We start from the raw sequence: 23,597 nt of genomic DNA on the forward strand, positions 1-23,597 counted from the left end.
AAAACAAACGAATTCTTAAATAAGTTTTACTTTATATGAGCCGCGTCACGACAAAATCAACATAAAGGGTTTGCGACCAGCATGGATCCAGACCAACCTGCGCATTATCGCAGTCTGATCAGGATCCATGTTGTTCGCTTCCAGACCATATAACAAGTAAAGAAACTAATAGCGAACAGCGTGGATCCTGATAAGACTGCTGGTCGCAAACCCATTATGTTGTTTTTGTCGTGACGCGGCTCATATGTGTTTTTCTGCCAAAGGTTAATGAATCCGACTAAGACCCTATTGTCCTTCAACACTTTTTAGAATTATATTTTACAAAGGCAGTTAGGTTGAAACATAAATCAAAGATACATAACTTTAAAAAGTGAGATATTATATTATAATGAGTCGTTTGAAAACGTTATAATCCTTTTAAATTGCATCAGTGATACTGTATGTTCATTCTTTTAATAACAATTTATTAAAATGTTTCTAGGTATGATTTTAAAGATGAAGAAGTTCGTTACATATTGAAAGTGGAAGATGACATGAATGAAAGGTTTTCAACAGGGGTCATGGAAGATTTTATACCTGGGTTACAATATGTGTATAAAACACGGGGATTTAAGGAAGTTGAAGAATTTGCACATCTTGTGATGGAAGGTTTTATTAGGAGGAAATATAAGGAAGCAGAATCAACATTTAACAAAGGTTTGTACATAGAGAATATAAAGCGATAAACATTGATCACTTTGATTACACCTGAGCTTTTTTTTTAATACAAATCAGGATTTAAAAATACATGCACGAGATGTCTTCATATATTGTAATAAGATATTTTTGTCTATGAAATAAGTTCAGCTCAGCTCGGCTCGGCTATTCTCAATGGCGAAAAAGTGTAAATATCTGGCAAGGTGTTAGTAACACTTTGTCAATGTTATATTTCATTAATTAGACAGATAAAATGCGACATTTTGCGGACAATTTGATTCTCGCTCGTATGGAAGCGGAAGAGGAAGAGGGAAAAGAAGCGCTTACGGGATTTGATGAAGATCGCATTGTTCAAACGCTTGCTGATATATTCTTTGGTAAGATTTGTTTTTGTTTTTTGGGGGTTTTTTTGACAAGAAATGTTTAAGTTCCATGTTTGTTGCTTTACTAATACTTATTATGGAAGATGACCCGCAATTGAAAAACTTTTCATAATTGACTGAAATAGCACAAAATACTATTTTTAATTTGTTTCTGACCATACTTTAATAATTTTGTGCGTCTCTTTCTGTGTTAAGTGCCCCAACTGATTTATTAAAAAATTCAAATTTCATGTTGGTTTTTTTAACCTCAGTGGAGTTCCTTTAAGCCACCATTTTCGAAACATCTGTAGTTTTTTCCATTTAAATCATCCGTGTTAATTGCCCCTTGCTATTTTTGTTCAAAATAATACAGTTGTTTTTGGTGTTTTAGCTGGCGTTGATACATCCCGATTTACCCTCAGGTTTGCCCTGTTACACATGGTGGCATTTCCTGATATACAAGAAAAGGTTCAAGAGGAGATAGATAACGTTGTTGGTTAGTTAATACATGTTCATTATCAGTGATAATTAATTTACTTCCTTATTGATGAATAAAAAGTAATAATATCAACATCATAGTTCAGTGAAAATCGCCGTTCTTTGTTGATCTTTGATCTCCTATTTGGTGAGTAATAAAAACCTTTTTTTAAGAGAGAAACAAGAGAATTACAAAAGATAATTACATTAAAGATTCATAATTTATAGATAAACTTATGTTGTTTAAGTGTCACTATCAAGACATATGTCTCATTCTTAAAAATGAAAGTATATGTTACTTTTACAGGGACCTTCCTCTAGCTCACTGAGTTTTTTCTCAGGGTTAGCTTTTAGGACCGTTGAATGTCCGTCGTCCTCCCTCATTTGTTTTTTAACACTGTAGTTGTCACATTTTTGCCTCTTTGTCAGGATTCTTGTCTCGGTAATTGCTCGGATAAGTTGGAACAAATGTCATCTCAGATGAAAAACTAGGTCACAAGAGCTAAAATAGAAAAATCTTGTTAACATTCTAGTTGCGAATATGGGTCACCTGGGGTCAAAAACTAGGTAACACTGCCCATATATGTAAAAACATTGTTAACACTCTAGTGGTCACATTTTTTATTAAATTTTATCATCAAGCTTGGTCAGGATGCTTGTCTAGGTAATGGTCAGATGAATTCGAACATGTTAATCTCGGATGAAAAACAAGGTCACAGGAGCTAAAAATAGAAAAACATTGTTAACACTCTAGTGGCTACTGTGTTGATCCAAATATCCTGGAAATTGGTCTGAAAGTTTGTTTTGATGATTTCTAGGTCAAGTTTAAATATATGGGTCACCTGGGGTCAAAAACTAGGACTCACTGCTCAAATATGGAAAAACCTTGTTACACTCTAGTGGTCATATTTTTGACTCAATTGTCATCAAATTTTGTCAGTCTAGTGAGTCCGATGGGTCAGGTGAGCGATCTATGGCCATCTTAGCCTACTTGTTCAAAGTACAGCTATAACTTTTTTAATCTAAAGGAAATGAATGTTATAAATGGTAAGGGAGACCTGAATGATGATTTTATTTTAAGGGAGGGACAGATTGCCTGGAGTTGCAGACCGCCCGAATCTTGCTTACACAGAAGCTGTTTAACATGAAAGTATGCGACTTTCAACCGTCGTTCCACTAGGAATTTTACATCAAGCGTCTTGTGATTCGGAAATTGGTAATTTATAAGGATATAACGTTTTAATGTACAAATATACCTAGTTCTTTTATTCTACATGGCTGCCATGCAGTTTGATAGATAAAACTTTCTAATTAATAATAATGATATCGGCAATAGAGAAACGGGAACAAAGTGATTTACTTATCCTAAATATAGATATTAAATGTTTTAATACAACTTTTTTAAACATATTAAAATGTGCATTAATAGATATAGCTCAATAAACAAAGCATCGAGATAGTAATAAAGGGTTGCTTGTTCGGACATTGGGTCTAACTGTCAGTTGTTTCCTGTCTCGTCGTTGATTAAGGAAGTCGACCACTTGCGAAGGAATTGGTAATAACTGGTTTGTCATCTAGGAAAGTTGGTACGGTGAAATCGACCTTAAAACAAGCAAAATATATACATGCATGTATACATGTATTAAGTGGTGCATTTTGTAACTGATAACTATACTTAAGCGTCGATATAGTAATGTTGTAAAAAAGAAAAGAATAAAATATAGTTGTATTTTGCCCTTTTTAGCTCGAATATTTGAAGAATATGAGAGCTATTGGAGTCGCCCCGGCGTCGGCGTCGGCGTCAGCGTCCGCGTCTGCGTTGGTTAAAGTTTTTTGTAAAGTCAAAATATCTCAATTATTGCTTGAGATATTCAATTGAAACTTACAATACTTATTTATAGTAACAGTGTACATCAGATTGACAAGTTGGATAACTCTGCCTACAATATTGACAGAATTATGCCAATTTGAAACTTAGAAATTTTGGTTAAAGGTTAAAGGTCTTCAAAGATATTTACTTGAAACTTTACACATGTACTTAGGGTCATAATTTGAGGGTCATAATTGTATGTCACTGACAAAGTTCCATAACTCTATCCTGCATTAAGACTGATTATCCCCTTTTCTACTTAGTCTCTTGGTTAATGTTTACATGCAAGTTTTACATATCTCAATAACTATTAAAGATATTTATTTAAAACTTCACATATTTATTAAGGGTCATAATTGTAGGTCACTGACAAAGATCCATAATTCTATCTTGCATTTTTCTCCCCTTTTTCAACTTAGAAATTCATGGTAAGTTTTGCTTGAAAGCTGTTATCTCTATAATTACAGAAGGGTTTGTGCCTTTTTTGGGACAATTATATGCATTTATAATAATAAAGCAGTGATTTACTTGATAAAACATCTTAATAACAAGCCTTGGTACATTTTCTGTCAATTTATGTATTCATAGGTAATAAATATTATTATACTCAATAAAACACCCTTGTGACATTACCTTCCGAATAGTCAAGCCAATACTGTATAATTAGACTGTCTCTAAGGCCTATAACATGAATTTATAAAAAAGAAATTAGCCCTTTAATGAACTTAGAAATTTTAACATTATCAAAGCTCTAAATTTTACGTTATCAAGGCTCTTTTACTATCAAGCACTTAGAATAGTCGAGCGTGCTGTCCTACCGACAGCTCTTGTTTATATTTCAAATTATACTTTTCTCGGTGAAGTTTGAACACCTTTACTCATTTTGAATTATCGCCATGGATCTTACTTGTATTCTCTTGTTTATTAAAGCATTTGATTTTTCAGCTGGGTTTAAAATCCCAAAAGGTACTAACGTAGGCATCAATCACTGGGCGCTTCATCATGATCCAAACGCCTGGGATGACGTTGATCGATTTATTCCAGAAAGATATTTAGGTGAGGATGGGAAACTAGGACCTAAGCCAAAAAACTGGCTGCCATTTTCGGCGGGAACAAGAGTGTGTCTAGGAGAATTTGTAGCAAAACCAGAGTTACATCTAATATTTGCAAGTTTAATGCAACGCTACAAATGGAGAATGGAGTCTGGAATGTGTGCAGATATCACTCCAGTTGGCTCAGCTTTTCAAGTGGGTTGTAAACCACATAAAGTCATCGCTGAAAAGAGAGTTTAACATATAGTGTTTGGATAGATTTAGGATAAAAAGTTAATAAATAGAACAGCGGCCTTTAACTGTACACAGCAACAATCATTATATTCCTTTAAAAATAGAATAATTTATATCTAAAAGAACAAACAAATGACATTCTAATAGGACATTGTCTCTCACAAAATATTTAAACTTTGTTGTGGCCACTGTGAACGTCATGTGACTGACAGTGCATAAAGTCTGACATCAATTATTAGACATACAGGGAAATACTTATAAATTAAAATAAAGACTTTATTTAACGAGAGAACTCATTTGAACAAACATATCAATATTCCATGAGGCCTTCAACAAGGAACAATATAAAAAAATATTCAAACTATTTAAATAGATAAATGTTAATACATACAGGAGATTATCAATTTTTATAAATAAGTGAGTGATAATATCTCAAGTATACTGTGCTCCTCTTAGTTCACGGTACTTAACACTTTAAAACAGTAAGGCACACAAACAATAAACTTACACTACAAAAACTGTATCATTTAGTCATTTTTCTGCTATATGACACAAGAAAACAACAATATATTCAATCAAAATTAGTTTTAATTTGTCAGATGTTAACCGTGTGTCGGCCATTTTGAAAACAGTATGTCATCATTTACCTCACGGTAATGGCGTTTTATTTCAGTTTTTTCATGTTTCAGTTAAAATTTCTTTAAGTTATTTTGCATAATTTTAAATACATGTATTAAAAGCATCTTTACATTGTAACGCAAAATTAATTTTTTCAACAAACAAAAACTTTTAGAAAATGATGATTGTTTCAGACGTATGCACAAATTTAATGGACTATTATTGTTTTTTGCCGAAGTTTGTAAAATGTTGTTCAATTTTACGTAAAAATCTATAGATTTAAATTATTTTGCACAAAAACTTTTTTGTTAAGGTGTTTGAATAAAATATGTCAATTCTGACCAATTATGTCAATGGTCACATGAAAATATGCCTTTACCGTGAGATAAGTGATGACGCGTAATTAGTGATGTTGAGTATATAATGTATTAAAATGGTTCACAGATGTAGCAAACTAAATATAATCAGAAAGGCCGTTCCAAATACAAGATCTAGAATAAACAAAGACTTAGGAAATTGTTCAGTATTTTGTCCAGGGGAATAAAGTTGAAAATCGGAAGATGAACGCAAAATGCGAGTATGAACATCTGATGATAAAATGAAATTCTTCAATAAATAAGAAGGCGCCTGATTATTCCTTATAATTATAACACACAAAAACTACGAAGATGCAATAAATACACTTTAAATATGTGCATTCAAACAAGAGATATTTAAATTTGGCCACTTAAAAATTTAAAAGAACTACTTTCTAGACTTCTAGACCGAGGTGAGACCAATAAGACATCACATACATGATATCTATGATGAGAAGCAAACTCGCAAACTCCAGAACTTCTTTTTTCCTTTCTGATATACGCAATGGACTATGCACACCAATTTAAAGAGTCATTTTATATCATTTGCCTCATTTACTTAATATCATAATTATTCTTCCCTATTCATATTTATTTTTATATTTTTTTTTTTCTTTATTTAAAATTATGTTTTGGGCAGTCATATGTTGTTTGCACATTTTACATGGTATAGCTTGCACAAATGTATAGGAAATAAAGAAATATCATCTTATGATATTTATCTTTTTTTTAAATTTTGTTATAACATCGCAATGCTTAAATGTACATTATGTCTGGGAAATAAATACTTCTTTTCATTCTGTAGAGAGGGCATAGATTTGTTTTATAATATATGAGCCGCGTCACGACAAAACCAACATAATGCGTTTGCGACCAGCATGGATCCAGACCAGCCTGCGCATCCGCGCAGTCTGATCAGGATCCATGCTGTTCGCTTACAAACCCTATAACAAGTAGAGAAACTGATAGCGAACAGCATTGATCCTGATCAGACTGCGCGTATGCTGGGCAGTCTACGCAGAGGGTCAGCTTAGTGACATGGCAGCTGAAGGTTCGTCAAAAGCAGAGGCAGTTCGGCAGAAAGATGTCGAAAGAATGAGCACTCTTATTCACCGTCAATAGCTCATAAAGTTAGCTGACTCAACTGAATTGGGCCGGAGGGTTGTAAATGAATAGGAGGCACACCCGCTAGCCGAATATTCGGATGATGACAAGAAGATCTATCGAGCCCAGCTACATGCGGACCGTAAAGCCAAGCAGGAAAGGCGGGCAATACTAAGCGAAATACTCCATATGTAGTTCCGGCACCCAGTTCACAATCGGCCGTGACGTCACCTTCAGGCGCACGTATTCAGACGATAGGTCGAAAACTGGGCTTGTGTTTTCGTTGTGGGAAACCAGGGCAGGCTGACTGTATGATGACATCTGATCTCATGAGTAACAGAATGCTTAAGCGTCTTGGATAAGTATATTCTATTTAAATCCTGTTTCATTATTGAATAATTGGTCAGATAAGACAGTTTTTGATAGTAGATCAAGAGAGAACAATGAAAAGGTTCTATCTCCATTTGGCAAACTGCGGGAAAATATTTCTCATTGGGAAAGTGCAGGCGCGCAAGTAGCTTTGTATTGGAGGTTATAAAAGAAGGCTTTAAGCTGCCTATGAAAGCTTTACCTGAGAAAAAAAGTTAAAAAAAAAATAAGTCTGCGCAAGAAAATCGTATTTGTGTTTTGAAAGAAATTAGAAAATTATTTGTCAAGGGGTGTATCAGAGAGGTTACAACTGCTTCACATGTAGTTAATACTTTAACCGTTGCTTTTAGCTGGTCCGGGAAGCCGGTATTAGATTGTAGATACGTGAATCTTGATTTGTTCAAATATAAGTGTACATTTGAAGATACTGATTATTGTCTGTTCACATTTGTTTTAAAGTCCGCGTACCACCATATTGAGATATTAAGAAACCATCGACAATTTTAAAGTTTTCATGGGAAGAAGATGGTATAAAAACATTTTACATATTTAATGTATTGCCTTTTGGTAAATGTGTAGCAGGGTATATCTTTACAAAAGTATTAAGGGAAGTTCTTAAGCATTGGCGCTCTATGGGCCATAGGATTGTACTTTTTCTAGATGATGGTATGAGAGGGGACGTTTCCTTTGAAAAATCTTCTGTTTTGAGTGATTTTATTAGAAATGACTTGCAGGCATTTGTGATTATTGGCACACGATAAATGTTTTTGGGAACCTTCACAAACTGTCGTTAGGCTTGGTTTTGTTTTGGATACATATTTACGCAACATTTACATTTGTTACAGATGTAAGAATAAAACGTTTTGAGATTTTGTTATGTTCCATTATTAAGAATGTGACTGAGGGTACAACTTTGATTCATGCATGAAAGTTGGCGTGTCTCATTGGCCAGTTAATGTCTATGAAAAGTGTTGTAGGACAGATAGTGAACTTAGGTCACGTGCTATGTATGCATGTTTGATTCAAATGGCGAGCTTGAATGCTCTAGTTTCTATAAATGCTAATGCTTTTTCAGAAATTTTGTTCTGGAATGAACATATTAAAAAAATGAATTTTGTATATACGAGAGTACAGTGTTCACCGATGCAAGTGACGTCGGTTTTGAGGGCTATATAGAGGATGTGACCGATATCGAGGTTACCGGAGGTTGGTATGAGTTCGAGAGTATGACTAGCTCCACGTGGAGAGAACTTGGGAGTGTAAACAGGATGCTATTAAGTAATCTTAATGGTCTAAAGGGGAAATCTGTTATATGGAAGACTGATGATAAAAACGTACCGGTTATTCTCAGTACTTGTAGTTCTAAAATTCTGGAAACAAAGTGATCCCTCGGAAGCACTAATCACAACAAAATAACATAAGAATTGCAGACTAAGCCGCATTTGCAAGAAATTGCCTTGAATGTAGATGAAACTTGCAGAAGAAGTGAAATCAGTTTACTGCCTGAATGGGTACCTAGGTCGATAAATACTGAGGCAGATTATTGAGCTGGTGCTGTGATTGCAATGACTGGGCGGTGCTTGATTGGATATTTTTGCACTTGAACAGAAATGGGTGAACCACTCTATAGATAAGTGTGCTTGCGACTTTAATACGAAGTGTCATTCTTACCATGAATAATCATTATTTTCTAAGATATATTACATACACCTAGGCTTATCATTAAATGCATAGAAAAAGCTATTTCAGATAGGTGTACTTGTATGCTGATTGTTCCCATTTGGAGATCTGCAAATTTTTGGCCGTTAATATTTCCGAACGGAAAAGATTATGCTTCCTTTATAAAGACAGTTTTCAGTTTAAACCTGGTGTGGTGAATAGGCGTGTTAGGGGTAGGAACGGTATTTTTGATGGGATGCCTTTAAATTTTGGGTTGATGGCTTTAAGAATAGAATAAGGTGTTTAATTTCGTTTAATTTGTCAGGTTTAAAATAGAAAAGGCTATCATCGACAACATAAATGAGACAGGTGTTTCTGCAGAAGGTTTTGGTGATTTACCTCGTAAAATGGCTAAACAATTATCGAATTCCCGTAGTGATAACACAAACGTTAAATATTTGTCGCATTGTACAAAGTGGTAATATTTCATAAAGGAAAAGGAAGGAAACTCTGTACCTGCGTCATCTATACACAAAGCCTTATATTTAACTGACCTTTTAGATAAAAATAATTCGGTTAGTGTTCTTTCAGCGACTGTTTATAGCATTAAATGGGCACATGGTTTAAAGGGACTTTCGGATGCCACGGACAATTTGTTTGTTAAAAATTTATTAGAATCTGCGTAACACTTATTATAAAGTGCACATGCTGTGGGATTTTCTGGTCCAGGTAAATACTTGTTCTAAGGTTACATTATGGTCTGTTTTTGCATTTGAAGTGAATAAAAATATACTTTAAGAAATTCACTTTTTCAATGGCGATTAAACAAATTGGGTGATGTTTAATAACTGTTTTAAAAAGCACATGGAAAATCACATAAACTTATAAGTGTGTCGATTAAGTTATCTGTAAATACAATCGGGCAATACGATTAAATACGTTTGTAGTCAGGGACCGGGTTAAGTATATCTGGTGCATCAGTCAGAGTATATCATACATAATAATAAAACACGTCACCGGGTTCAGTATATCTGGTGCATCAGTCAGAGTATATCATATAGAGTATATATCATATATGATAATGAAACATTACAGATCCCATATAAACTGACTTTATGCTTCTTTTTATTGACAGGTTTACAGATTATGATATACAACATATAGTCGTTTAACATGATACAAGAGTTCTCATTGTCAGGATCTATCTGGACAACATGTTTTGTTGCTATAGTTACTGGTTTTGTTGTGTATTGGATGAAACAGAAATGGAAATACAAATACCCGCCGGGACCTCTAGCATTGCCGCTAATTGGAAATATGTTGCGTAAGTAACTTTCGCGAATGAATAGAACCAAGCCACAATGTATCTGTACAGATTAGTTGAAGCAACATTGATTTGGTCTTTAAGAAATCTAATAAAATGCTTCAGGTTTGATTGAACTTCTTAAGTTTTTACATATTTTTAAAACTTGATAATTCCAGTCCTTAAAAATGTACCGGAAGGATTCAAATAGATATCTGCTTAAATATAAACTTATTGTTTTTATTCTCTTGTAGAAATTGACAGAAAGAAAATGCATGAACAAGCGTTTGAGTGGTCAAAGAAATATGGGCCACTCGTTACAGTTAGATTAGGTATGTACAACTGTTAATTTCACACCAAGTATAAACTTTTTTCCACGATCCGTAGATTGTTATTCAGAAATTCACTACGTACATTGTATTAGAAAGGATATATTTACACTCTGAATTTGTTTAGGTTCCGGTTAACAAGGCGGTCAGTAACATATTTATCGTATGGCGTATCCATTATATAAATGTCTTACAAAAAATAACGTTGCCTTTGCCTTTTTAGCTTACCAGAACCGAAGGCTGAGGGTGAGCTATTAGTATCAAATGGGGATGCTCCGGCGTAGTCAAGTTTGCTCATATGAATTTGAGTAGTCAAGTTTGCTCACCTGAATTTAATTGGCCCCTTTTAGGGGCCGCTAACGCTGAAAAAAAATCTTTAAACGTCTATTTCAGCAGAAATAATGAAAGGATGATCACCAAACTTTGCCTGTAGCATTCTGGGTAGTTTTTTTATCACGTTTGCTAATATTATTTTGATTGGCCCCTTTTATGGGTATCTAGGACTAAAAATAGAAAAACCATTAAACACCTACTTCTAAAGAACTAATTAATTGATGGTCACCAAACTTGGTCTGTAGCATTCTTGGGTAGTGTTTAATCAAGCTCATATTTATTTGATTGGCCCCTTTTAGGGACCGCTAAAGCTAAAAATAGAAATACCGTTTAATATCTATTTCTAGAGAACTAATTGATGGATGATCACCAAACTTTGTCTGTAGCATTATTTGGTAGTCTTTTATCAAGTTTGCTCATATTATTTTGATTGGCCCCTTTTACAGGTCTCTAGAGATAAAAATAAAAAACCTTTAAACATCTTCTCCTGCAGAACTAATTGATGGATGATCACCAAACTTTGTCTGTAGCTTTCTTGGGTAGTGTTTTATCAAGTTTGCTCATATTAATTTGATTGGCCTCTTTAAGGGATCGCAAAAGCTAAAAATAGAAATACCTTTAAATGTCTATTTCTAATGAACTAATTGAAGGATGATCACCAAACTTTGTCTGGAGCATTCTTGGGTAGCCTTTTATCCAGTTTGCTCATATTATTTTGATTGGCAGCTTTTAGGGGTCGCAAAAGCTAAAAATAGAAGAACCTTTAAATGTCTTTTTCTACAGAACTAATTGATGGAAAATCACCAAACTTTGTCTGTAACATTCTTGGGTAGACTTTTATCAAATTTTCACATATTCATTTGATTAGCCCCTTTTAGGGGTCTCTATAGCAGTCTTGGGTATTCTTTTACTTACTTTGAAGTAGTCTTTAATCAAGTTTGCCCATACTATTTTGATTGGCCCCTTTAAGGGGCTGCTAAAATTAAAAATAAATATTCATTTAAACGTCTATTGCTATAGAGCTAATTGATGGATGATCACCAAACTTTGTCTGTAGCATTATTGGGTAGTCTTTTATTAAGTTTGCTCATGTTATTTTAATTAGCCCCTTTTTGGGGCCGCTTAAATTAAAAAAAGAGATACGTTTAAACATTTACTCCTACAGAACTAATTAATGGATGATCACCAAACTTTGTCTGTAGCATTTTAAGGTAATCTTTTATCAGGTTTGCTCATATAAATTTGTTTAAACATATTCTATGCTCAAGTTTAATATTAGAATATATTGACATTCGAACACTGTAAAGCAGTTGTTTCTTGTGAGCGACTCATTGCCATCATGGCCCTCTTGTTTTATTTTGTAACCATTCTTAACAGATCTGATGCTTATATCAAAACCTTCGTTTCTAAGCGAGGATATTGTTGACAGTCAAATTTCTACCATTGCTAACTTCAAAGTCCATGTTGATGACTTAAAGTTCCTACAATGTTCCAAAATGACATAAACATCCATATAACATATAAAGCCCGTTTCATTGTTAACTCTGCTTCGTATACTACCAGTAATCCTTTTATAATTATATTGACTTTTTATCTAACTGCCATTAAGTACATGTCATAACATATTGTGAATCAGACCATGAAAGTACGGGTAAATGTCTTCTTGTCTTTTTTAAATCTCAGTGAAATTTAAGATATATTTATCAAGCTTCATCCGTTGGTACTTACGACTTATCAACGTTATATATTACATTACCACAAAAACTTATCAATGATACATTATTATCTCAAATTCAAAAACAAAATTGCAACAACAGAATGTTTTTCATGCTTGTAACCCAAGATTTCTTTACCGATTGCTTCATTACAAGCATGTACAATGTGAACCTGTTATGAAGCTTGTAAAACTTCTTTTTATAGGATAGCATTTATGTTTTTTGGTAAAACAGTTTAAAAACAGACGGGCTGTCTGGAGAAATAACTGCCGTGATGTTATTTAATCTAAGGAAAGATTTAGTAATAAATACTAGAACCAATTGCCTGTTGTTGTAGCTGGATTGTGTAAGGGGCTGCTTTCTGTGAACATCGCCTTTTCCTTGTTGATCTTTGTTTTCATTTTGTCATACTAATGTAAATTGTATAATTTTAGTGTTCTTTTATTTGCTTAACGAATTTTTTGTGAAAGAGACCTACAAATCTTTCCTGTTTTTTTTTTCATATTCTTTTTAACAATTTATCTATAAACAAAGAGGTACGGCTCATTGAATGTTCACAAAATATGTATTTGATGGTAGAAAACATTTATCCTAAGTCAGAAATGAATTCTAAGTCCATTCCCATTACAATATATATACTAATATATAGACAAGGGTAACAACTCCCATAAGAAGACGTCTATGCCCAATCAGGGTTTTTTGCCTCGCAGTTTTTTACACGATACAGTATAAATAAAAAGGAGTTATGCAATTTGTAGTCGAATGATTTATCTATCGAACCAATGTAAAACTTTTCTTATATCTCTTATACTTTACGAGTACTGGCCGTCAAAGTAACAAAAAACTGTTCATTTTCGCGAGGTCGACATCGATCGTGGCTACGCAGGAAACACAAAGTTAAACGACTGTTGCAATCGTTGGTGATAATATCACAAGCATTTATCATGCTGGGCAATTAAAAATACATAAAAGTAGATAAAATTAATCAAAATATACCAATAACCTATTATGACAATGTGATATAAACTCACCTGCGGCTTAAAAATATTTCCCCGTTGAAATTTCTATAAAACACCGCCATCTTGACGAATATAAACAACCGTCATCTGATTGGTCGTTTTTTTTACGGAAATTTACGGGTATATTTTCGGGAAATAAATCGACCAATCAGATGACGCTTGTTACATTCGTCAAGATGGCGGTGTTTTATAGAATTTTCAACGGGGAAATATTTTGAAGCCGCAGGTGAGTTTATATCACATTGTCATAATAGGTTATTGGTATATTTTGATTAATTTTATCTATTTTTAATTGCCCAGCATGATAAATGCTTGTGATATTATCTCCAACGATTGCAACAGTCGTGTAACTTTGTGTTTCCTGGGTAACCACTATCGATGTCGACCTCGCGAAAATGAACAGTATTTTGTTACTTTGACGGTCAGTACTCGTCAAGTATAAGAGATATAAAAAAAGTTTTACATTGGTTCCATAGATAAATCATTCGACTACAAATTGCATAATTCCTTTTTATTTATGCTGTATCGTGTAAAACACTGCGAGGCAAAAACCCTGATTGTGCATAGACACCTTCTTATGGGAGTTGTTACCCTTGTCTATATATTGGTATATAGTGTAATGGGAAAGGACTTAGAATACTTTTCTGACCTATCATAAATGTTTTCTACCATCACATACATATTTTGTGAACATTCAATGAGCCGTACCCCTTTGTCTATAAATGCTTTCAATGGCATGTTTATGTTGTTAAGAACAGTATTCTTTAGGATGGATTTTAATGAATCAGAATGAAAAATAATTAAATTGTGTACTAAGCATACAAGTTTTTATGCGGAATAGATAATAGCAATTAGAAAAACATATAAAAAATAATGAAGTGCTCTTTTTTGTTTTTGTTTTTTGTTTGTTTGTTTCCACACTAGATTCTCTGTAGAATATGTTCTTGTTATCAAATTATATACATTGCAGGAACCTTTCAGTTGGTCTTTGTTAACTCAATAGATCCTGCGTTGGAGGTATTGGTCAAGAAGTCAACAGACTTTGCTTCGAGAGTACTTACTCCATCTAGTAAGTGGAATTAAAGTCGTATTTATTGTTTGTGTGTCCTCCAAATTGCTGTGGTAATATTTCTCCTGAACTGAAAGAGCGAAACTATCAAAAGTAAATGCTACTTTTCATATAAAAAGTGACTAACTACAGTTTATACATGTATGTAAGTCAAATATTTCATTGATCGAAACGACCTACATTCTAACACAGAGGCACAAACTAGATAATTATTTATCGTTCTTTTACAACCACTTTGTTTTAAGCCTCCTATAATTTGCATTTTTATCCTTAGTAGAGTTGTGACGATAACGGACTCATCTACTGTTGTTGGTTATAAAAGTTGGCCTTATATTTTAAATGTATTTTTGCAATTGTTACAATGCATGCCCTTGCCTTATCATTGTATTGTTTTTTAAAGTTGGTATTTTATCTTACGGTGGGAAAGACATTGGTTTTAGTAACTATGGACCAACGTGGAAATTACACAGAAAAATTGCATCGAAGGCTTTACGGTAAGTTATGCATGTACTACATCCTTATCATAAAAAATCTCATGTCCAATTTCACAAGGCAATTGTTTATTGTTTTAATTGTTGTTAGCCTTTGTCACAAATATCAAGGTTCATATGCTGAGCGAATTAAAAGTAAAATTGTGTTTATACGTGAAGACTATAAATCCTTTTGGATATAATCTTTATACTACCTTCTGTGACAAAACAATAAAATTGCATGTCATCTTCATATCTTATTCCATTTTAGAATTTTTTTTTTAATTCGTAGATGAGATTAGCAGACCAAACATGATTACTGCATCACCAGAGAAATAATATAAACATGATTCTGTTTACATTCAATAATAGGAAATATATGCAAGAAGACGCGTTAGAACACAGAATAGTTGACGCTATGAAGACGGCCTTTGTTGAAATTGATAAAATTACCGGCCAGTTTGATCCAGGACAGTACATAAACTTTATAATTCTTAACATTCTTACAGGTCTTTGCTTTGGCGGAAAGTATGTATAAGATTTTACTTTTTTCTTGAAAGTTGAACGTTTTGTCTAAATATTTTTAAGAAGACTTTGAACCATTTGTCGCACACCGCTTTGGTTACGGTTTTTGCATTGTTGTAAAGTTATCTTACGGAGAAATGTTGTTTCTTTTCGCAGCCATCTAGTTCGTTTCTGAAATGATAAAAAGATAACTTCTTAAATAAGCTACGACAAACCACCAAAACATGACCGTTACAATTGTCAGTTGTCTTAAATATATTAACTGACTGCTTTTTGAAATATCCAGTTGTCATATTTAACTTGATAAATGGATTTGATTAATATTTAATGGAGTGCAAAAAGAGAAACCAATAATAATTCCTTGTGTTCTTTGTGTGCTCATAATTATGTTTACTTCTTCTGAAAGGTACGATTTCAAAGATGAAGAGGTTAGCTATATAATAAAAACCAAAGATGATGTAAACGAAAAGCTGGCATTGATGATTTTGGAAGACTTTGTGCCTGTACTAACATATGTGTATAAATCGCAGGCCTTTAAAGAGTTGGAGGCTTCTGTTCATCAAATGATCGAAGGTTTTATACGGAGAAAATTCAAGGAAGCAGAATCTACGTTTAAGAAAGGTGTGTACACATTGACTTTAAATCGATTGGTTAATTCAATCATTTTATATAGTGTAAACGTTTATTTGGATAGGAAAATCTTGAGTTGTTATTGTCATACCGGTATATCATATCTTACACTTATTAACATGGAAAGCAAGTTATTTCCCATAGTTTTGATTTTTGATATGTACGTGAATATAGAAAACAGAATATGTACCACTAGTATTTGCTACAAAATAGCAAATGGTTTGGGTCTATTGAAATTTGGCAGTGAGAACGTTCCGTGTTTGTGTATACTTTCAATGGAATATTTCAAAAATGAATACTTGTAAAAGATATAAATAACAATTCTTTAACGTATTTAGAATGTTGAAACATGGCTACAACATAATTTGTATAGGAGGGAATTTCAATAAAATGGAGTGGGGAATGACAATTAATATTCAAGACAAATGAGAGACCGCAGGTTTTTTCCTAATACTATTTAGTATCCTTACACTATTTGGACAGAAATATCACTGCGTAGACACTTAAATAAGTTGTTCAAGTATAAGTTTATTATAAGTTATTATAAAGAAATATTCTGCCTATTAAATGTGGCATTTCAGTATGGTTATTCCAAGAAAAGTTTGGACATTTCTCTAACGATTGCGTCCGTGTCAGTGAATCATTTTTAAGTTTGTGCATAATGTAAGCTTCAAAATGTACCGACCGTATAATCTCGAGGCCATCTGTGCATTTATATTTCCATTGTCTCAACTTTGATGATTCTCTGACTGATAACAATATTATCTTTTCTCGAGAAAGTTATGTATACACACTATCAAGTATTTACTTAAAATTTCCCATATCGTTTGTAAACCAGCAGTCAAGACAAAGAATCAAGCCTTTCGTGTTCCTTAAATTACAACTCAATGTTGTTTTCTTTATTCATTTCGTTTTACAGGGACCTTGTTAATTCTCAGTCTTTGAAAACAGTGCATAAAAAACACTTTTGTTATCCACAATCATGTTTGTTTGTTTGGTTTTACGGTAAACCAATACAGTATAGGTCATATTGTGCGAAACAGAAAAGATGTTTACGGCTAATTTCGGGTGTTATAAACTTTAAAGCAACACCTGGGTCATGAAAACCTCACCTGCCGGAGCTAGGAGATGCTTAGACCCCAGTTATTCGCCGCTTACAATCATGCAGGGGTAAACGGTGGTTGCTTTTCACATGTACTTTCCATTGAAGACAACCCCTCAGCCACAAAGGGTCCACAATCATGTTAATACATGTAAATGATTTCATTGCGAAAGAAAATGTGACAAAGTCAGTGAAATACTACACATTTTAGGTTTGAATACGCATCGCAATAACGATATCTTTTGCTAAACTCACAATTCAAAATATAAAAACATGTGAAATTGCCTTAAAATCAAATGTTAAAATTATGAACAACCTTTTTGAGATAGTTTGAATATGCAATTGATAGATGACATCCGACATTTTGCGGACCATTTGATTCTTGCTCGTATGGAGGCGGAAGAAGAGGAGGGTAAGGATGAGCTCGTTGGACTTGATGAAGATCACCTTATCCAAACCATTGCTGACATATTTTATGGTAAGATTTATTTCAGCATTTTCATTTCAAGAAACTCTATTGTGATTCGAAAGTCTTAAAATCAATCAATATAAAATGTGGCATTCTTAGTACACATACCAATTGGGACTTTCAAAACGGAAACATATACAAAAGATAATTATGATATATACTCAGAATTTAAAACATGTCTTAATCCGATTTAAGTTCAAAATGTTAGAATCCTTTTATTACTAGCAGTGCCCAAATGGTGTGCTTAGAAGCACGTGAAATGTAATTCTTCTCTGATTGTTTACAGGTTAAACAACAACTTAGCGCATTGCCCGCGAGTTTTCTCCTATTCATCTATCAGGAAGTCGGGAATCCATCTTGGACATATTTTTTTAGTCATACTACGTTTGAGAATAGTATGAGCTGCTTCTAATGAGATGCAAACAAGACTAGATATTTGCCTGATGGTGTATCTTGCATCGACCTAAACTATTTCTTTTACTTTAGTAAACGTCTTGACAAAGGTTGCTTTTTGAAATCCAAAGAATATTGATGAAAATACATTTCATTTTATCCGTATACATCAAAACTGTCTTCACCATATGCCAAGGAGGCAATAATCCTTAATATAAGACCTTTTCCAATGTCATACCCCGATCTTTTATACAAGAAAAATGTTAACTACAGTATACGAGTAGACAATATGTAGCGAGCTAAATCACAGTGAACAGATTAAAATAAATGTGGTATCAGTTGAAAGCTTACATATATCTATCTATCCGATAACCTTCATGTCATCGTGTTTTTCACAATATTGGATAATATCACGTTCTGTGTGCAAATACATTTGAACACTCCTCGTAAAGAGTAATTTTGTACATTTAAATGTGTACCATGAAATAAAAAAAACCGAGTGAGAAATTTTGCATTTGGACCTTCAACAAATGGTAATAAATCTCGAAAATGTATTTCTATCTAATAACCTCGGTGGTGTCTCTTTAAGCTCTGTATTCTGACATAGAAAGTTTAATTGGGAATAGTTTTATACATTTTTGTACATAGTGTCAACATACATAAATTTGATTTCAACGTAAGAATGTCGATTGTCCCTTAGTATCAATCATAAAGTTAAATGTATTAATTAGCCACGGTTATAATCTGAAATAAATATCCCGAATATTGTATTTTTTTAATTAAGATTACTGTTGATAGGTACCATGCATTTTAGAATACAGGTTTCCATGGTTGAAATTAGATGGTTCTCTATTATGTATGGACTGTTTCTTTGATTACCTGCACGTATCGTGTTATTGTCACAACACTCAAAGTCGGCGTTTGTTAATCTTTTTTCCTTGTAGAAAACTATAAAGACTATTGACTCATGAAAAGGACACCAATTCAAAAATGACAAGCAATCCTAAAATTATGTGAGCAAAGTTATGTTCATTTTATGCTTAAGTTATGAGCATCCTAATGCATTACCTCCGATTTGAAGAGTTTTGCTAGGCTGAATTAACCACATTGAAACTGTGGGTAGTGGGGTTCAAACGCCAATAGTGTCAACTTCATTCCTCACTTGAATACTTTTTTATCTCCCTTAGGATATGTGGACTGCTTTTAAATTTGTCTTTTGACGTATTATATGTGATATGCAGGCTTCAAAACTTCTGATCCCCTTTCAAAATTCCTTTTTATTTAGTTCCGCCCATTGTTTTCTCGTTTCAGGTACACAAAATTTTGTTTTACTTGGGGACCATATACCGCTTTTCATGGGATGGCACTTACGTGTCACATTGAAGGTTCCATGATAACCGCTATATGAACACATCTGCGGATGTTTCAAAATTCCAAATTGTACCAGTTCGTGTTAAATGTTGAATTCTGCTTAAGCCGGTGCTTGAAGGCGTGGACGGTAGTTTGCACTTGACAGTACCGTCAATGAACAGGCTCAATCAAACCGAGCCTGCAACATTTTCAATTTTGACGTGTTTGGCTTTCTTTAGGGATTCATATTGTCTCTATTTTATGTTTTTTTTCTTTTTCTTTGTATATTTCCGATACCTGTTTGAAAGAAAAAAGTATTTGATTTTAATTGCATGATAATTGTAATAAATAATTATTAACTAAATAATGCTAGATTTATTTTAAGACTTGATATTTTCAAACCGTAATCCGTGCAATCTTTCTAGGGAAGCCAAACACTGTGGCAGAATAATGCCCATTTTCTATGTTGCTTTTATACTTTCCAGTACTGAAAAATGTGAATCATGCTATCTGTGGGCAGGTCTTGTTTTATTTGTGTTTAACATCAGTTTAATCAAGAATTCAGTGAATGATTTTCTTTTTAAATCTTGTATCTAAAATGGATGAAATTATTTCATTTTAGCTGGCACAGATACATCCCGATTTACGCTACAGTATGCCCTCTTATACATGGTGGCATTTCCTGATATACAAGAAAAGGTTCAAGAGGAGATAGATAACGTTGTTGGTAAGTTAATACACTATCAAAATAAACACTACCTCAGGAGTTTAGACTTCAAGATAATGTTTTTCGATATTTTAAGTGAAATACCATTTAGATTTTAATGTCTACGTACCTTGGTACTGGAGGTGTAAACTTTAACTGACAATTCTAACTATTATGAAGATCATCAACTGAGTAAAATCTTCCAATTTGTAGTGATAACCGATCTTTACGGTTCACATTCTGTGATTGTTTAATAGTATCATCAGAATTTGTTAGTACATGTGTAGTTTCAAAAAGCTTCTCGTATACGTAAATTCAGTTACAATTGTTATATTCTCGTTAAGGGAAGAAACATTAAGGGCAGAAACATTATATAACATTTGGAGTCGATACTCACCTTATCACGGAATTTCACGTGTGTAACAAGTGACGGTTCCATTATCGTCGCCGTATGAATACATTCTGAATATTTCTTTTACATTTAACATATTTTACATGTTTTAAATGGTGAATTGTCTTGAAATAAATCTTTATATCTTGCAAAACTAAACTGGATGTACATTTTCCCGTAAGTTAGAATTTGTCATTAGTTGATAAAATGGTAGCTTTTATTTTATATACACTTCTGAGGCAAAATGAGTCTAAATGTGAACATTTCTACCATTTACTTTTTAAAAATGATAATAGTTTATATATCCACAGAAATAATTATATTTTGTAGGAAGTTTGAGATTTTAGTTGCATAAATGTCACATATTTGCCTTTTAAACAACATTATGGTGCACAAATGTTACATTGTTTAGGGAAAGACAGATTACCAGGAATTGCAGACCGCCCTAATCTTAGTTACACGGAAGCTGTTTTACATGAAAGTATGCGACTTGCAAGCATTAATCCAACTGGACTTTTTCATCAAGCTTCTTGTGATTCAGAAGTATGTAAGTAATATGGTTAATTGCAGTTTCACAATGTGGCTAACAATGATCGCTTGCAGCATGAGTTCAAACCCTGTCAGGGGCAAGTCGTTGTTTCATTGAGCAAGAAACTTTACACACATTGCTCAGTACTAGTTGGTTCCAGGAACGGATTCGAAAGTGTGTCTTTAAGCTTATAGATTCCTACACAATCGAACTAAAATAAATTGTGTACATAAACCAATGGGACCTTCTTATGCTTTTATATTGTACTAGGGGCAAATTTGAATTAAATAAATATCATCGTATTCTATTTAGTCTGACCATATTCACTAATAGTGCAAAATTTGCAAAAGAAAATCAAAACAGTGTTAATGTTATCATTTTATTATTTTCAAGTATTGTCTAGTGCCTTTATATATCCATCACCAATTTGTGAAGTGTTTATTATGTATAAGGCTTCTATTTCTAGTGTAAAAATTCAACCCGAACAAATAACCGGCAAAGTAAATGTTCGATAGTGCAATTAGTACATTAATACAAAGCATAATCATTCATCTTCTTTGATTAAAACATTATCCATCCTGAATCGCACAGTATGATTGTACATGAATCCATTATTCATTTAGCCGGATACAGAATTCCAAAAGGCACAAACATCGCTATCAATTTCTGGGCGCTTCACCATGATCCAAGCGCCTGGGATGACGTTGATCGATTTATTCCAGAAAGATATCTAGGTGAAGATGGAAAACTTGGACCTAAGCCAAAAAACTGGCTGCCATTTTCGGCGGGAACAAGGGCGTGCCTTGGAGAGTTTGTAGCAAAACCCAAAGTACATTTAATCTTTGCAAGTTTAATGCAACGCTACAAATGGAAAATGGAGTCTGGAATATGTCCAGACATCACTCCTGTTGGCACATTTATGCTGTTAACTTGTAAGCCACAAAAGGTCATTGTTGAGAAGAGAGTTTAACATTTTTAAGATATGCGAATTAAGAATCAAATTAATTTGAAAAGAAAAACATTAGTGACATGCAATTGTACATAACACATGTTTGTATTTCATGAAATCCTATTAAAGTACGAGGCTCGTGGTGTTTTATAAACATTTCGTTGGATATATTCAGGTAATATAATTTCTTGGTTAAAAAATGGAACGTTTCTACATTAACTCTTTTAAAGTTTTGAAATGTGGCGTGATTATTATGAGCACCATATGTGAGAGAAACCTCTATAGAACAGTATGCATTATTAAACACTTTCCTAATAAATGCTGCTTGTTGTTACTGTTGTTGTTGTTGTTGTTGTTGATGATGATGATGCTGTTGTTATTATTCTACCTATCTGACAATATCATGATTACTGCATTTTTCTTTAAAATGGGACATAACTGGGAAAAAAAATGTTTATCATTTGCATAAGCAACTATAGAACAAAATCTTCCGCATAGAATGTCAGAGCATTTCGCGCTACAACATGCAATGAAGTGAGCATGCATATTTTTAATCAAATGAAGTGTTGCTTCTGCCTTTTTGAGCTATTTGCTCCTGAAAATGACATAACAGTAGCATTGCGACCCTGATGTTACTTAAGTATGTTCCAATTAATTATTTGCTTTAATCCTGCAGGTTTAAAAGCCTCTCCTGGTCAGTAAAAATTTTCCTTTTTCATTCTTGTAAACATGGCATTACTGAACAATCTTTCAGTAAATGTCGGTGAATGCAATTTATACATACTAGCATAAAATGAAGAACTGTAATTAGGAAAAAAATTTAGTGCTGAGATACAATTACCAAACAAATTAAATGAATCCGCGTAGACATAAAAGAAGGAAACAAATTGCTTTAATAAGTCCACTTATCTGTAAAGTGCTTACAAGCCCCTGATCTGACAAAAATGCAATAATATTAAACTATGTCACATTAAATGGCTGTGTTTTATACAAATATTGACTGTAATACAAAGGCGTAAAATATTTGAAAAATGAACAAAAATGTATTTTATTTTAGAATGATTTATTATTTTACTTAATCAAATAACTTTTTATTTTGTTTCCATCAAATTATTTTAATTCTTAGTGTATACCTTTCATTGACTATACCTACATTAAATAATCTTCTTGTAATCGAACTTAAAAAAGACACATCGAAATACATAGAATCATATGATTTTGTAAAGGTTGAAGGAGCTATGTAACGCCGCATTAAGCACTCAACAAATATAGGGTCCTGTGAGCTTTATGTGTTGACATCTTACTGGCCTTGTAGCGTTTATAGCTCCCAACAAAGTGAAGCTGTATATATCAAGTGTCCCGTTTTAATGGATAGAGCTCTCCAAGGATAAGAATGTCATGTATATTTTTGTTTATGATTGTGTTTTTACGTATAACACAAAGGGCGTTATGTTATTTTCATATTTTGTATCATCATCATCATCATCATCACCATCTTCGTCATTTTATTCATAAGTC

At 33.3% G+C, this 23,597-nt stretch overlaps 1 protein-coding gene and 1 pseudogene across 1 annotated transcript; both read left to right on the forward strand.

Annotated features, from left to right (window-relative positions):
- LOC132725759 (steroid 17-alpha-hydroxylase/17,20 lyase-like) overlaps positions 1-6,122 on the forward strand; it is an 11,862-nt pseudogene extending 5,740 nt beyond the window's left edge.
- Positions 6,123-9,400: 3,278 nt separating this feature from the next.
- On the forward strand, positions 9,401-22,418 carry LOC132725763 (steroid 17-alpha-hydroxylase/17,20 lyase-like). The gene is made up of 11 exons (XM_060710946.1): positions 9,401-9,526; positions 9,933-10,121; positions 10,355-10,432; positions 14,467-14,565; positions 14,966-15,059; positions 15,408-15,563; positions 15,967-16,181; positions 17,642-17,770; positions 20,127-20,231; positions 21,014-21,148; positions 21,754-22,418. The coding sequence occupies exons 2-11, from the start codon at positions 9,971-9,973 to the stop codon at positions 22,098-22,100; spliced, it is 1,509 nt and encodes a 502-aa protein (XP_060566929.1). The 5' UTR covers positions 9,401-9,526; positions 9,933-9,970; the 3' UTR covers positions 22,101-22,418.
- The last annotated feature ends 1,179 nt before the right edge of the window (positions 22,419-23,597 follow it).

This window comes from Ruditapes philippinarum, unplaced genomic scaffold (genome assembly GCF_026571515.1).
Source record: "Ruditapes philippinarum isolate M1 unplaced genomic scaffold, ASM2657151v2 ctg5675_1_1_1_1, whole genome shotgun sequence".
NCBI classification, from domain to species: Eukaryota; Metazoa; Mollusca; class Bivalvia; order Venerida; family Veneridae; genus Ruditapes; species Ruditapes philippinarum.

Excerpts from the sequence above, each read along its gene's own strand:
- LOC132725763 (XM_060710946.1), top strand. The coding sequence starts at position 9,971 with ATGATACAAGAGTTCTCATTGTCAGGATCTATCTGGACAACATGTTTT. Across the intron at positions 20,232-21,013 it reads GGAGATAGATAACGTTGTTG|GGAAAGACAGATTACCAGGA; the intron begins GTAAGTTAATAC and ends TACATTGTTTAG. Across the intron at positions 21,149-21,753 it reads TTCTTGTGATTCAGAAGTAT|CCGGATACAGAATTCCAAAA; the intron begins GTAAGTAATATG and ends TTATTCATTTAG.